The 16,759-nt window shown below is 45.1% G+C and overlaps 4 protein-coding genes across 15 annotated transcripts in view; 2 read left to right on the forward strand and 2 right to left on the reverse strand.

Moving 5' to 3' along the window:
- The window catches only part of LOC121718789 (zinc finger protein 708-like), a 712,111-nt gene extending 697,928 nt beyond the window's left edge, over nt 1-14,183 (reverse strand). For 2 of the 11 annotated variants that reach the window (XM_042103954.1, XM_042103953.1), the window contains exons 1-3: nt 13,930-14,181; nt 11,543-11,837; nt 11,026-11,151 (exon numbers count right to left, since the gene is read on the reverse strand). In XM_042103954.1, coding sequence (XP_041959888.1) covers nt 11,026-11,151; nt 11,543-11,801 — 385 coding nt within the window. In that variant the 5' untranslated portion in view covers nt 11,802-11,837; nt 13,930-14,181. Of the gene's footprint in view, nt 1-11,025; nt 11,152-11,542; nt 11,838-13,929 lie in introns of all 11 variants that reach the window. The other 9 variants (XM_042103955.1, XM_042103966.1, XM_042103969.1 and 6 more) reach the window with 7 other exon arrangements.
- The window catches only part of LOC121718874 (gastrula zinc finger protein XlCGF57.1-like), a 404,172-nt gene that overhangs the window by 307,351 nt on the left and 80,062 nt on the right, over nt 1-16,759 (forward strand). The gene's annotated exons all lie outside the window — the stretch shown is intronic.
- LOC121718943 (zinc finger protein 239-like) overlaps nt 1-16,759 on the forward strand; it is a 627,858-nt gene that overhangs the window by 182,036 nt on the left and 429,063 nt on the right. The gene's annotated exons all lie outside the window — the stretch shown is intronic.
- LOC121718869 (gastrula zinc finger protein XlCGF57.1-like) overlaps nt 1-16,759 on the reverse strand; it is a 58,530-nt gene that overhangs the window by 1,919 nt on the left and 39,852 nt on the right. The window lies entirely within an intron of this gene.

Consider the following 16,759-nt stretch of genomic DNA (forward strand, 5'->3'; position numbering starts at 1 on the left):
CAGAATTGGAAATGTGTCATAGAGTGACAATGCATTGGTTAATTTGGTTAAAAAGTCACAGGTTAGGATATTGGTTATTATTGTAATGATGCTATTCATAAATAATGAGCTGTAAAGTAACTCAGACTTTAACAAAAACAATGTTTTAAAGGATATCGACTAGTCAAAGTCAAAGTCAAAGTCAGCTTTATTGTCAATTTCTTCACATGTTCCAGACATACAAAGAGATCGAAATTACGTTTCTCACTATCCCACGGTGAAGACAAGACATATTTTACCAATTTAAGTCCACAGACAAACATTCAAGTAAACAAAAAAGTAAGTAAATAAGAGGGCACATATAATAATGAAAAAAAATAATAAGAGCAGCAAAATTTGGTTGAGATTGTGCATAGACAGTCAATAAAATACTAGTGCAAAGTCAGGCCAATAAAAGGCTTGGGTAGTTCTGTTTGACCTAAGAAAGAAAGTGACATAGTGGTGCAAGTTATGTAAGAGCAGCAGAAGTGTTGTGTTTTCAGGACAACAACAACAAGTTGTAAAGTGTACAAGTGTGCAGGTGTGCAAGTGGAGTAGTGCACGCGGCCATTGTGGGTCCAATGTCCAGGATGTTATGTAGCTGAGGGTGGAGGGGGGAGAGGAGGGAGAGAGTTCAGCATCCTTACAGCTTGGTGTATGAAGCTGTTGGTGAGTCTGGTAGTGCGGGAGCGCAGGCTTCTGTACCTCTTCCCAGAGGGCAGTAGATCGAACAGATTGTGAGCGGGGTGACTTGCATCACTCACAATTTTGGTCGCCTTGCGGGTGAGGTGGGTGGTGTAAATGTCCTTCAGGGAGGGGAGTGAGGCACCAATAATCCTTCCAGCTGTGTTCACTATGCGCTGCAGGGCTTTCCTGTTGTATTCAGTGCAGCTTCCGCCCCACACAGCGATACAGCTGGTTAATTATCATTATCGTCAAAATCACAAAAAATATCGAGATTGTAGTGAATGTGACCGGCATAATTCACCTTTGTTATTAAGTGTGGTTCTACACACCGTTTATATTAAACACAGCACTTTGTTCTGTCTGTAGTTACTTCATGTAAGTATAACTGTTATGAATGTGTGATGACGTGTAGCCCCATGCCTGTTTTGTTGCTGGACAGCGCCATTTTAGTTTAGTTGTGTGCTCAACGTGAGAAATTGTCTCTTGCAATTTACTGCAATTTCCACACTGATGACCCCGACGTTAGTCTGCTGGACGTATCCAGAGACACGACACGACCATGACCGCGAACGCTGTTACCCTCAAACTCCCCGAATTCTGGGAATCGTCGGTGTCGGCATGGTTTGCCCAGACTGAAGCGCAGTTCGCGTTGCGTGAGATCACCGTGGATACAACAAAGTACTACTACGTTGTGTCGGCTCTCGGAAATTCAACAGCATCCAGAGTAGTGAGTCTTCTTAAAAACCCTCCGGCGACTGAGAAGTATATAGCACTCAAAGCCCACCTGTTGAAAACTTTTGAACTGTCAGACGCTGAGAGAGCCAGCAGGCTTTTCTCCCTTCAAGGACTGGGTGACAGCAAACCATCTGAGCTCATGGACCGTATGCTGGATCTCTTGGGTGAGCACAGACCCGATTTTCTTTTTATCCAACTTTTTCTGCGTCCCAAGTCAGGGCTGCACTAGCCAACACCACAATCACTGACAGTCGGAGGCTGGCTGAAGAGGCTGACAAATTCTTCCTGGCAAGTCAGGAACATTGTGTGGCCGCGCTTTTTCCCTCACACATCGCTCCTGTGACGCTGGATGACTCCACACTCATCGCTGCAAACACTTCTCGTCGGCAGCAGTCTTCTGGCCCCCAACAGTCTTCAGGCTTGTGTTTATCATGCCAAGTTTGGACCCAAGGCTAACAAATGTCGTTCGCCGTGCAGTTTCGGCGGGTCGGGAAATGCCAGGGCCGGCGCTCAGTAGTGGCCATGAGCGTCGGCCGCGTAGGCAGGCTGCTTTTCATCCTTGACAGCATCTCCGGACGACGTTTCCTGTGCGACACGGGAGCACAGAGGAGCGTCCTGCCTGCATCCCGTTTGGACATGGTGACTGACAACCCCCCTATGGAAGCTGCCAATGGTAGCCCCATCCGCACATATGGAACGAGGTACGTTGAATTGTGTTTCGGAGGACAGCGGTTTGGCTGGGACTTTGTTACAGCAAAGGTTGCCGTTCCCCTACTCGGAGCCGATTTTCTGTGTGCACATGGACTGTTGGTAGATGTTAAGAACCGCCGTTTGATTGACGCCGTCACATTTTGTTCTTATACTTGCACGCTCAGCGGGACTGACTCCATACGACTGTCTAGCATGCTATCAGCCTCAGATGACTTCCACCGTCTACTTGCCGAGTTCCCAGCGCTCACTCAGCCCACTTTCTCTGCATCCGCTGTGAAGCATGGTGTGGAGCACCATCTCGCCACTACTGGTCCACCAGTCTACGCTCGCGCTCGGCGCCTCGACCCGACCAAGCTTGCCGTTGCAAAGGCTGAATTTGCAAACATGGAACGCCTGGGTATAGTCCGTCGATCCGACAGCCCGTGGGCATCACTCCTCCACATCGTCCCAAAACCGGGCGGCGGCTGGCGCTGCCGTGTGGCGACTACCGGCGGCTTAATGAGGCAACAACACCTGACCGATACCCAGTCCCGAACATACAGGATTTTTCAGCTCACCTGGCAGATAAGGTGATTTTTTCCAAGGTGGACCTCGTCTGGGGATATCATCAGGTGCCGGTGCACCCACTGGACATTCCCAAAACAGCTGTGATCACGCCGTTTGGTCTTTTTGAGTTCCTGCGCATGCCATTCGGCCTTAAAAACGCCGCCCAATCTTTTCAACGCCTCATGGACTCTGTTTTGCGGGACCTACCTTTTCTTTTTGTGTACCTGGATGACATCCTCGTAGCGAGCACGTCCAAGTCTCAACACCTGGCGCACCTCCGAACATTTTTTGAGCGACTTGGCGACACGGGCTAATTGTCAACCCCGCCAAGTGCCAGTTTGGTCTCTCCACCGTTGACTTCCTGGGACACAGAGTCACTAAGGACGGTGCAGTCCCTCTCCCATCAAAGGTGGAGGCAGTAACAAAGTTCCCATGCCCGCTCACTGTCAAATCCCTGCAGGAGTTCCTCGGCATGGTGAATTTTTACCACCGCTTCATCCCTCGAGCTGCTCAGCTTATGCGGCCCTTGCACGAGGCCTTGAAAGGTAAGCCCAAGCACCTTGTGGACTGGTCAGAGAGCAGGGACAAGGCTTTTGCTGCCACTAAGGCAGCCCTGGCGAATGCCACCATGCTGGCGCATCCTTCTTCAACAGCCTCCATCGCCATCACCTCGGACGCCTCGGACTACGCTGTCGGTGCTGTCTACGAGCAGTGGGTAGGCGGGGCCTGGCAGCCGCTGGCTTTCTTTAGCCGTCAGCTGCGTCCCAGCGAGCGTAAGTACAGCACTTTCGAGCGGGAGCTGCTTGGTCTCTACCTCGCCATCAGACATTTTCGTTCCCTGCTGGAAGGTCGCCACGGCTCAGCCACTGACTTTTGCCATGGCCAAGGTGGCGGAGCCGTGGTCCGCCCGCCAGCAACGCCATCTGTCCTACATTTCAGAGTTCACTACAGACTTGCAACATGTTGCTGGTAAGAACAACTACGTGGCGGACTGCCTGTCACGGGCTGTGGCGGGGGCAGTCCATCTTTCCTTTGATTACCACCGCATGTGAGCAGATCAGACCACAGACCCGGACGTGCAACTCCTGAGGACCTCAACTACAGGGCTGCAGATCGAGGACGTGGTTTTTGGAGATGCTGGCACCACGCTCCTGTGTGACGTCTCCACAGGCAGTCCTCGGCCAATCGTTCCCACAGGATGGAGACGACAAGTTTTTGATGCCATCCATGGTCTCTCCCACCCAGGTTCGAAAGCGTCACAGAGACTGGTTGCAGCAAAGTTTGTCTGGCACGGCCTCAAGAAGGACGTTAGGGACTGGACTAACACCTGTGTTGAGTGCCAACGGGCCAAAGTACACAGTCACACTAAAGCCCCGCTAGAGTTGTTCCCGGTTCCAGAGAGACGTTTTGACCATGTGAATGTAGATCTGGTCGGCCCTCTGCCATCTTCTCACGGTTTCACATACCTGTTAACCATGGTTGACAGGACCACCCGCTGGCCTGAGGCTGTGCCACTGACGTTGAGGTGACACGGGCATTTATCGGAACCTGGGTTGCTCGTTTCGGCACCCCTTCGGATATATCCTCTGACCGAGGCGCGCAGTTCACGTCTGAGCTGTGGAATGCTTTCGCACAGAGCCTCGGGGTGAAACTCCACCGCACGACTGCATATCACCCGCAGGCTAACGGACTCTGTGAACATTTTCATAGGTCAATAAAGGCTGCCCTGCGTGCCAGCCTCAAAGACAGCAACTGGGTCGACAAACTCCCGTGGGTGATGCTGGGCATCAGGACCGCGCCAAAGGAGGACTTACAGTCCTCATCTGCCGAACTTGTTTATGGACAGCCGCTGCGGGTCCCAGGGGATTTTGTCCCTAGCACCACGGTTCCTTGGTCCGCTACTCTCCAGCGGTCAACTCTATTGGACAATGCGAGGCTTTTCGCACCTGTCCCTACTTCCCGTCACGGCCTCCCTCAGTCGCACATTCCCACTGGGCTTCAGACGGCTGATTATGTTTTCATTCGCCACGATGCCCACAGAGGACCGCTACGCCCGCCCTACGAGGGCCCATTCCGTGTTTTGGAGGCAGGAGACAAACATTTTGTGTTGGACATGGGCGGCAAACCGGAGCGACTCTCCATTGACCGCCTCAAACCGGCTCACTTGGATGTGGCCAGGCCCGTTGACCTGGCCCAGCCCCCACGACGCGGACGGCCTCCAGCTCTGCCCCCACCCCCTACTCCCCTCTCTCCCAAGCCTCCCACACGCCATGCCCCACACCCATGTCATGACGGGACACCTGCCGCAGTTGGGTCTCATCGACCTCCGGTACAGCACAGCCGTTGTGGACGGTTAATACGCCCACCTCCCCGTTGACTGTTGATTGTACTTCTGATATGGTGAATTCTGGGGGGACGTGTCTAGTGAATGTGACCGGCATAATTCACCTTTGTTATTAAGTGTGGTTCTACACACCGTTTATATTAAACACAGCACTTTGTTCTGTCTGAGTTACTTCATGTAAGTATAACTGTTCAGGGATCGTGGTCCCTTTAAATGTTATGAATGTGTGATGACGTGTAGCCCCATGCCTGTTTTGTTGCTGGACAGCGCCATTTTAGTTTTCAGTGTTTTTCCTATGAAAATAAACGACACACGCATTTGTGTGCTCAACGTGAGAAATTGTCTCTTGCAATTTACTGCAATTTCCACAAGATATTATTTTTTGTCCATATCGCCCACCCCTATTCCCAACTCAAGGGACGGCAACAACCATGCATTTAAAAATCTCACTGCACGCAATTGGATAACACTAGACCATGTTTACTCTGAATGATTTCGGACTTCGACGCAATTGGATAACACTACGAGCAATGTGTACTGTCCTCCAACATTGCAGCGCTGTCTTCATCAGTTTAGCTGGTTCCCCGGAATGTTGGGGTAAAAGTAACGTGCATCATTGCTCATTGCCAGAGTGTCTCACAGAGTCAAGTCCACAGAGACAAGTCCAAGTTGTGCTCTCGCGAGAACTCAGGGGTAATTAGAACCAGAATTAGAAACGCAATTCATGAGGTTTCGCTCCCGTATGTGTAAGCAGGGATCTAAGAGTTGAAGCAAATAAAACAATTTCCTAGGGTTAGGCGAATGAAGCCCCATGAGGCTTTGAAGGTTCTTCCTGATTGTATCGTAAGTGTTTCGAAGTGTCAAAGCATCGAATACAAAACAGTGACATCTGGTGGTTAGCAGACATAACGGCGGCTCTCATTAGCGATTAAACAATCACAGACGAAGCGACATGCCGACCAAATGGCCCTTCTCTGACACTGGTAAAACAAAGCGGAGAGACAACGTGTTCTGTTCCCTTGTGAGTAAAAACTATTAGGCCTACAGTCATTGGAATAAACATTATAGTTTTCATATGCTTCTAATAATTCGTATTGAAAATGCAATGTGCTTGGTTTTAAATAATGCTAGGTTTCCGTGAAAATCTTAAAATGGCCTTGGGAGAGTGGTAGCGTGTCCGTATACCGCACGCGCGACCGCTGTTCAAATCCCGCCATGTTCATAATTGCCATGAGTTAGCATTATTTGATATTGCATGCTTCTCTATTGTGGTTGTGTTTAAGACTTCATTTGATGTTTTGCAAAAACTAATGGCAAAATAACGTAGGCTAATTGCTGTAGATGACCACAGTAATGTCAGATAACAGAAAACATATAAAGGGCATTGTGAAAACATGGGGCATTGTGTACAATGGGGATTGTGAAGTGCTTGTGTAGGGCTACAATTTTAGAAGGGTGCCTGTGCAACAAAACATATGTGTTGGGGACTTTAAGGTTTATCGAACCCGTAACGCTTTAGGAGTTTGATACAAGCACCGGTGCCCCTATGTCAAATATCCCATTTAAACTTTTCAGCGACGTCCGAAGCTTCGTACGTCATCAGTCACGTGACCTTACAACTTTGATACGCGCTCCGATACATTGTGCCGAAGCAGATTGCTTCGCGGAAGTGATACGAGCTTCGGTGCCTCGGTGTCAGACTTCCCTTCCCATTGACATCACTGGGCACATTTATGACCTGTCTCTCCAGTGAGTGTTAGTGTTACACATATGAAGTTCTATTTACTCCACTGGTGACATATTTAAATGATGTGGTTTATTCTGAAAGAATAAGAGTTGAAACAATATGTGGGTGTAAGTGCTTTACTCGAGTCCCAGATACAAACTCAATACAATACATGACAAAAAGTATAGGCTAACAAATTATAACTTACAGTGCAATTATAATATTTTAATATGATATTAATATAATTATAATAATATATAATATAACATATAAATACAACATATAAATTCCTACTCTAAACTACACGTCTTTATTTATGTACAAATGACCAATGAGCTGCCCGTTGCCGTGGCAACGATAAACTGAACCGTACTCAGCTGCTAGTCAGCTGTTTCACTCGGACAGTTGACGTTTTACCATCAAGAAGTCGAGTGAGAATCGGTATAAGCTTTCATATTACTGTCATTGGCTTTTTTACATTTCTATGTAATAGTGTAGGCAAGCGTTACAGCTGACCACTCACACTCACATTGACTAAGTTCATTAACGATGTTCAGGGCATGCTAGCATGCAAGCAAAACTAACAATAACGTTCATCCGGTTTTATCACACAATCGCTTCATAGTTGTATACTAACCATTATTAGTGACAAAATGGCAGTTTCTATACCAGACAAGATACACTAATGTTACACTGTGTTAATACCCATTCATACGTGAAATTAACCCACCTGAAAGAATAAGAGTTGAAACAATATGTGGCTAAGCAGGTGCTTTACTCGAGTCCCAGATACAAACTGAAGAACTCCGTTCGAACCCACAGCTTTAAACTTTCAGGTGGTCTCGTGCGTTCTATAGTGTGTAGTTTGGAAGTATACTAGTATTAGGCTACATTAAATAAGGGGTGTCTGCAAACCTACTTATGTATATTAAGCATAAACACTTATCTAATAATAACTAATAATATGTGAGTACAATACTCTATGTGCCATACTAGCATGTGGTGTTTAAGAGTTGTGGTCCATTCAAATGCTTTTCCACACTAGGCACATTGATGAGGCTTCTCTCCAGTGTGTGTTCGCATATGGCGTTTAAGAGTTGATGTTTGATAAAAACCTTTTCCACACAGGGCACATTGATGAGGCTTCTCTCCAGTGTGTGTTCGCATATGGCGTTTAAGAGTTGATGTTTGATAAAAACCTTTTCCACACAGGGCACATATATGAGCCTTCTCTCCAGTGTGAGTAAGCATATGGATTTTAAGAGCTGATGGTCGATAAAAACCTTTTCCACACTGGGCACATTGATGAGCCTTCTCTCCAGTGTGTGTAACCATATGGGTCCTAAGAATTGACATTTCTGTAAATGCTTTTCCACACTGGACACACTGATGAGGCTTCTCTCCAGTGTGAGTAAGCATATGGGTCCTAAGACTTGACATTTGTGTAAATGCTTTTCCACACTGGGCACATTGATGAGGCTTCTCTCCAGTGTGAGTAAGCATATGGCTTTTAAGAGTTGATGTTTGATAAAAACCTTTTCCACACTGCGCACATTGATGAGGCTTCTCTCCAGTGTGAGTAAGCATATGGATTTTAAGAGTTGATGTTTGATAAAAACCTTTTCCACACTGGGCACATTGATGAGGCTTCTCTCCAGTGTGAGTAAACATATGGCGTTTAAGAGTTGAAGTTTGATAAAAACCTTTTCCACACTGGGCACATTGATGAGGTTTCTCTCCAGTGTGTGTTCGCATATGGCGTTTAAGAGTTGATGTTTGATAAAAACATTTTCCACACTGGGCACATTGATGAGCCTTCTCTCCAGTGTGAGTAAGCATATGGGTCCTAAGATTTGACATTTGTGTAAACGCTTTTCCACACTGGGCACATTGATGAGCTTTCTCTCCGGTGTGAGTAAGCATATGGCTTTTAAGAGCTGATGGTCGATAAAAACCTTTTCCACACTGGGCACATTGATGAGCCTTCTCTCCAGTGTGAGTAAGCATATGGGTCCTAAGACTTGACATTTCTGTAAATGCTTTTCCACACTGGACACATTGATGAGGCTTCTCTCCAGTGTGAGTAAGCATATGGATTTTAAGAGTTGACATTTGTGTAAATGCTTTTCCACACTGGGCACATTGATGAGCCTTCTCTCCAGTGTGAGTAAGCATATGGTTTTTAAAAGATGATGTTTCATAAAAACCTTTTCCACACTGGGCACATTGATGAGCCTTCTCTCCAGTGTGAGTATGCATGTGACGGTTAAGCTTTGACATTTGTTTAAATGCTTTTCCACACTGGGCACATTGATGAGGCTTCTCTCCAGTGTGAGTAAGCATATGGATTTTAAGAGTTGTGGCCCTTTTAAATGCTTTTCCACACTGGGCACATTTATGAGGCTTCTCTCCAGTGTGAATAAGCATATGGTTTTTAAGAGATGACATTTGTGAAAAAGCTTTTCCACACTGGGCACATACATGAGTCTTCTTTCCATTGTGAGTCAGCATATGAGTTTTAAGACCTGAAATGTACCTAAACATTTTTCCACAGTGGTCACATTTAAAAAGTTCTTTGCCAGTGTTCTGACTAACGACACAAAAGTGCCTTTTCTGGTGTTTCTTGAGTTCTTTCAGGGCTGTGAAACTCTTCCTGCAGACTGCACAGTGGTACAGTCCTTCTAGGAGATGCAGGTTGAGTTCATTATTCTGTTGTGTTCCATGTGGATATTTTGATGCACCTGTAAGAGTTACCATAGAGACTTAGAATTAGAATGAGGCATAAGCACTTAAAGGACCAGTATGTAGGAAATAATGGAAAATAAACTGTAACCATTCCAAAAATGATCACCATACGTTGTCAGAGAGTAAGGAAACACGATGAATTTAAGTAATGGCTTATTTGACAATATTACTCCAACCTGTAAAACCCCGTAAAACCCATGAAAAAAAATGAGTTACGGGGCGGAATCTCTTGGAATTTTCGTTTATGTTTTGAACGATTCATTCTAGAATAGCGTATTAATAATGGGCTAGCGCGTCCTCCTATTTGGGTTGCCAAATTAGCGAAGGCCAACGGTCAACAGCTGTCAGTTGTAGTCGTGAACGCCTACGAGAGGCAGGCAAATTTCCAAAATTAAAACAAGAAACAAATTAAGTGGACATCGGAGGAGCTTCCTGAGATGGTGACGTCTTCGTCAAACGAAGAATATCAAGTGTGACGCAGAGCTGGCCATATTTCTCCACAACAGGTAGCCTAGGCTAAACTTCATCTGCATCGCTAACTTCAGCTAAATATGTTACGTTGGTTAGAGAGGTATTTTTTTGTTTTCACTGTTTCCGTAATGTGTAGCTGGGTCATGGTTGGAGAAACGTTAAAGCAGCTGCAGGTCAACTAACGTTAGCTAAGTCTTCATTACATCTGACAACCCAGAAGAGGCTCGCGTCTGGTAGTCTTGAGAACGTTCACCAGTGTTTTGATTTTGGCCTACAGAACATTCGACACGTCCTACAAATCGCACCTTTAAGGCAAAGATCTTAGATTACTAACAAGATAGAGCAACATAATTTGTTTCTATGGGAGCAAAACGGCACAATTCCGGTCTGCAAAAATGAATTATAAGTAATGAAATTCCTTGTGCTCAGCTCAACTATAAAGAATAAATGAAAAGTAGTAAGCAGTAAGTAAAGTAGTGTGTGTGTGTGTGTGTGTCCGTGCGTGTCTGTGTAGGAGTAACAGGTTGGGTGGATATCAGAGGACATGGCTCCAGACTGCGACCAAATAATTTTGCGACCCAAGATAAGTGATAAAGCGAGGATTTTATTTTGGTCATTTATGTAGTAGAAATGTGGAGTAATACGGTAATTGAAATCAGTGCCTTCTTGACTGAGAAAAAGGCAAACATGTGTTTTTGGCTAATGTGGGTGAAAACCAACAACTCCCATAATCCCCTGCTCCCAACCAACTCCCATAATCCCCTGCTCCCAACCAACTCCCATAATCCCCTGTTCCCAACCAACTCCCATAACCCCCTGCATTTCACCGCTCTTCACTGCTCTACCAAGCCACTCCCCCAGGAAGCCTAACTGAACTACAAGCACAGAGTGCAAGTGGTAATAAACTGATCTGAAGCCTTCAACCACAAATGTATAGAATTACAATCACTGCAAAAGAAAACAATACACCCGTTGCTTTCATGTAGACGTAGCCTTAGAGAGAATGTGTGTGTGTGTGTGTGTGTGTGTGTGTGTATCTTACTGGTCTCGATCTGATGTGCATCTCTGTTGGTCTGCATCTCCTCCTCCTTCCCTCGCCATCCTTGTGGTCTACAGCAGTCCACCAGCACCACTGATACCCTCTTCATCTGGGCCAGAGACACGGGGTCTGTAGGGGACAGGTCGGTTTAGGAGCTGAGGACTCCAGTGCAAATGTTGGAGCACAGGCAGTGTTCAATTGAGAGAGCATCGACACATTTAGCCTATAGCCTTAAAGAGAGAGAGTGTGTGTGTGCGTGTGTGTGTGTGTTTGTGGGCCAGAGACACAGGGTCTGTAGGGAACAGGTCGGTTTAAGACTCCAGTGGGTTTTCTACATTTTTCTATAATTCCCCACTTTGGAGGTGAGGAACATTCAAGTCCCACCTGACCCCATCAACCTGGCAAAATGGTAGTAAATCCATTCCAATGGATCCAATGGTAGACTACTACATATCTACAAACTGACAACTTTTTATTTAATGAACTCTTAGTGTATCAGTATGTAGTTCCTTAGGCCTACCTCCCTGAAGAGAATCGTCTTGGTATTCTTCATCCTCATTGTCCTCTAATTTCACTTCAACCTCTGCTGTTGTCTGTGATGCTTCATTAGAGCCAAGAGACTCAGTTTTACATAACAGCTCAGTGAGCGGCTTCTCCTCCTCGTCGTCCTGACATGTGATCATGTGATCATATTGCTCTTCTTTAATGTCCTCTACTTTTGGTGTTAGCAGCTGGAATGCTTCATTACCGCCAGAGCTTACCGACGGCCCAAGATCCATAGGAACGGTCCCAGGATCCTGTCCGGAGATTCTTGTCTGTATTCATAGAGGAAAGGAGGAAAACAGGGCCAACAGGCTGGTGTTATTTTAACGCCTTTCAAACTCACATTACCTCCTCGGGTACCTGAAAAACAGAGCATGAACATAGCAAGAAGAGGGCACGATATTTATCATCCGTTCAACAACATCATCAACACGTTGCACACACGGCTTGTTATTAATGCATTATCATAGCGGATATGTAACCATCTCACCTCTTGTAACATTCGCCTCAGGTGGCTTTAAACACCATGTCCTATTCTCTACACCTGACTCTACACTTATGCATTTGTCATGTATACAGACCTTACTGTCCTATATCTGACCCTAGGCAGATGGGTCAGGCCCTTGAGTCGTGGATCTGCTCGAGGTCTCTTCCTATATATATCTCCAATTCTAGAGAGTTTTCCTCGCCCCTGTTACCCAAGGGCCTTCTTTTCTTTTCTTTTCTCTGATTGTCTAACACTCTGTAAAGCGCCTTGAGACATGTGTAATGTTTTGCCGCTCTACAAATACAATTAAATTTTGGCCAGCCTACTGGTTAGTGCTTTGGACTTGTAACCGGAGAATTGCCGGTTCAAACCCCGACCAGTAAGCACGGCTGAAGTGCCCTTGAGCAAGGCACCTAACCCCTCACTGCTCCCCGAGCGCCGCTGTTGTTGCAGGTAGCTCACTGCACTGGGATTAGTGTGTGCGCTTCACCTCACTGTGCGTTCACTGTGTGCTCTAGCCTGGCTAGCGCCACCACTTCTCAATGAGACGTGGTCTGGGAACCAAACGTTAATTTTCTCGTATTTGAAAAAAATGCCCAGATCCGTTTATTGGGTGCCACGGATGTCTATCAAATGCGTCTGTGCATAGCTCATCATCGTCTTGCTTTCCCCCTTGTTCTGTGATTGGTTCCCTATCTGAGGCAAAAATTAGGGCGGTAGTTTCCAGGCTGCCTTAGCAGCGTGAATCAAATCGCGCGCAAGGCAGCATGGGAACACTCAGTGTGTTTCACTAAGTTGGATCACGGATTGGGATAAATGCAGAGACCAAATTTCCCTCACGGGATCAAAAGAGTATACTCATACTTAAATTGAAATTGTGATCAAGTCACCTAAGGGGCTCATTTTCTCTCTACCTTCCTCCACAAACTAGCTTGAAGTGGAGAGTGAGGAAATTAATGAATGACTGAGCCACTTCTATATTAGGGAAATGGGGACTACTTTGATATGGGGCCTTTGCCTTTTCACTGATACATGCAAGTGCTGGTGTTGTGAGAGAAAAGTGTAATACTAAGACGATACATTTTCATAACCAACGCATACCTCAAACAGATTTCGTTAATATACTCCTCTATTCAGTGTAATCTCAATAGATGCTAACCAAACTTTGTTTGCAAAGCTAACTTTGTTTTTTTGGTGTGGAATCTTTAGATCTTCTTCGGTACCGTTTAAGGTGGCTGGTAAATCAAGATTAAGGTGAACTACTGCCACCACCTAGACTGGAGTGGGACTAAAGGAGCCTTGAATTCGCTTTCAGACTGTAACGAATGGGATTATTTTGCAACATATCCACTCCAGTCTGTTATCAACTGCAACTGCGTGTTCCACTGTAGCCTACTATTTGAAGAGTTTGGTTCCAAAACGCTATCTCCGTTTTTAAAAACGATTTAATTGTTTCATCACCACCACCTAGCACTTGACATGTTTCCCAAAAGCATAGTTGCTAACTAAGCCATCAACTTTGTTGGTTGCGATGCAATTTCCTATTGCCAACCAACTAACAGGTTAGCAACTATGGTTTTGGGAAACGCACCCCTGAGCGATGTAAGGCAACGCTCACTACACAAACTAGCTTGAAGTGGAGAGTGAGGAAATTAATGAATAACTGACAGTTGGGAAATGGGGATCATTAGGCGAGTATATTGAATGATCCGATCGTTGGAAATGTGTCCAGGACACAGAGGAACTCTGTGCGTTAGCAGTCTGTCTTTTCCCTTATGCTGCTGTTGTAAGATTTTTGAGTAGGCTACCGCCGGTAGTTAATACTATCGTGTGATTAATGAGTAGGCTAATACTAAGATATAAAAAGCAAAGCTTACCTCAAACCAATTCCATTACTCTATATTCCTCCATTCAGGGTAATCTCACTCCACGACAAACAAAACTTTGTTTTTGTTGTGAAATTCCCCTATTTCAGAGCAGCCTACTGGAAGAATCTTCAGATCTTCTTTTCTACCATTTAATGGCGACTGGTAAACCAAGATTAAGGTGTACTACTTCCACCACCTGGGCTGGAGTGGGACTACAGAAGCCTTGATTTCGCTTTTCTTGCTTTTAGACCAGTGGTCCCCAAACTACGGCCCAGCAAAACATATCTGTGGTATATAGCATCTGGCCCGCACAAGAGTATGACCTCGCCAAACTGTAACCTCCGTAATTTCCCCCATTCATTCTCTATGGCGAGTCTTAACAGTACACGTGTAATACTCTTTTTGTCCACTGGTGGTTGTTTTGGCGCTATTTCGCGTTTACCATTAGCCTAGAAATCTAGACGCGCCCCTAGCGGCAGCAAATTACATGAACTAGGACGACCAGCAAATTACATTTGCTGCCAGGGCTAGTCTAGCAACTCTCTGTTGGCTTGTGAGCTCCAGAAATCGAAACTTAATCAGGACATTGAAATCGTGTATAGAGTCGTTTGGTGGGCTTAACATAATGATTGATGGCAGAGTTGCAACGGTTTGGCTTGAATTCCCTGCTACTTGAAAACAAATATCCTATTGCGTGCAGAGGGAATTTGAAAGACAACTGATTATCCCGCCCCTCGGACTGAGCACTGCGAACGGTGAGTGCCCAGACCCTACATTTAAATGTGGGTCTGGCTCGCCAGGCTAGTTTACCATTGAAAACGGAATGAAATGTAGGCTTACAAACAATGTAAAGAGGCCTATGCTGACTGCATCAGTGCTCAAAGTATTCTAAAAGTTTATCAATTAATTGTTAATAACTAACTTCTATTCAAGTCATATTTCTGGGACTTCCTGGGATAATTATTTCTATTTTTTATTCACTCGTTCAAATGTTCATCCAAATTCACACTTCACAAAGTTCTCATCAGATGAGTTAAAGTTAGAATGGTGGTCATTTCAGATGTTTTTGCCAGCACTTCATAAAACTTGGTTATTAAATTATTTGTAGGATATTGCTTGTTCACAACTTGAGCTGTGTATGCAAAGACTCAGAGTTCACACATTTTAGATAAAATATACTTTTGGGACTCCCTGCTAATACTTTTGGGAATGCTAAAGTCTTTTTTATTAGTATTATTTCATTTGAGCTACATTTTACATGGCATGATGGCAATATAAACATAGTTAACAATGGTATTAAATTGCAGTAGCCTATGATTAAATGTTTGTTGTTCACAGCACTAAGCTATTTAAGGTTACTGATATACTCAGAGTCTCTGGCCCTCTCTTAGAGCCAGGCATAGTGAGCTGGCCCTCGGAAGAAAAAGTTTGGGGACCACTGTTTTAGACTGTAACCAAAGATGGTTGATTACGAAGATAATTCATGAGAGGCCATTTCCTGTCCCTGGAAATTTATGCAAATAGGGTAGCAGTACACGCCCCCGCACATTTATGCAGCGATCGGGATCTCTTTTTAACATTGAGGTGTATGGCAGAATCCAAGAATTTCCCAGAATTTGTCAAAGCCTTATTTTTCTGAGCAATGGATGCACATTTCAGACACGGTATCATGATCTCCAAACCCTCCTCCCTATTTCAGTAGAATGTCGTGATAGTATGACCCTCCAGTCGGGAGAAAATCAACATTAATGAAGGTGTACACAAAGTTTATTTTGTACTCTGGCTTGTCTGGCGTGGAACCGAGGCGTCCAAACGTAAGTCATACGTCAGTGACACGCCCCTGTGCAGGCGGGAACTGAACCAGAGCCCGTCTCTGACTGAACTCCACTTTGCCCTCATAGACATGAACTAGGACGACCCATCTTGATACGCATTCATTATCTTTGCTGTAACAGAGAAGGGAGAACAGTTCCGTCTCTGGTTCCACGTGAGGGCGCACGCGGGCAATGAGGTGAAAGAGACAAATTTAGCCGTCTCGCTCCATAGACCCCCATTGTTTTTGAATTAATTTCTTAGTTAAAAGTAAAACTAGTACACTGGGCAGTTATGAGGCTTCTGTCCAGTGTGAGTAAGCACCTGGCTAAAGATGACATATGAGGCTTCTGTCCAGTGTGAGTAAGCACCTGGCTAAATGTGACATATGAGTCTTCTGTCCAGTGTGAGTAAGCACCTGGCTGAAGATGACATTAAGCGCTTATTCTTCATTATCACCCGGAGAGAAGAAATACTCTTTTCTGATTGGCTGGTGGGAGAGAGAGTGGCAGGTTCCAGCTGGCTTGATAATTGATTTCACATTTTTAATATAAGAAACTATTAAAAGGAAATCATGAGGACAACAAAAACAACGCTAGCGGTATTATCTGGTTCCCACTACTGACCATTCCTAAAAGGTGAGAGGGCACTTTGACAGGCTGTACACACTGATTTGGACTGTGATAGAATATAAAGAGTGGTCTTTCTAATCCGTTTCCCTTAAACTGAGCACATGATGCCAATTGAAACACATTCCACTCAGATAGCTAGGTGGCTACCAGGTTCATAATTCACTTTTAATTGCAAACAGAAAATATCTAGCTAGCATGTCATTAAATACTTATATTTCCAAAGGAATGAAGGTTGTTTATACCAACTTAATAGTATACTTATCATTGCTAATATTGTGCTATAAATGTGGCACAAACAATGTTGAGTTTGAACAATGAGTTTGTGGACCGGCCATAGGCTATAATTGATTGGAGCTGGCAAAATATTATGAATACCGTGAAGCCTAGACAATGCT

Source organism: Alosa sapidissima, chromosome 9, assembly GCF_018492685.1.
Source record: "Alosa sapidissima isolate fAloSap1 chromosome 9, fAloSap1.pri, whole genome shotgun sequence".
Lineage (NCBI taxonomy): Eukaryota > Metazoa > Chordata > Actinopteri > Clupeiformes > Clupeidae > Alosa > Alosa sapidissima.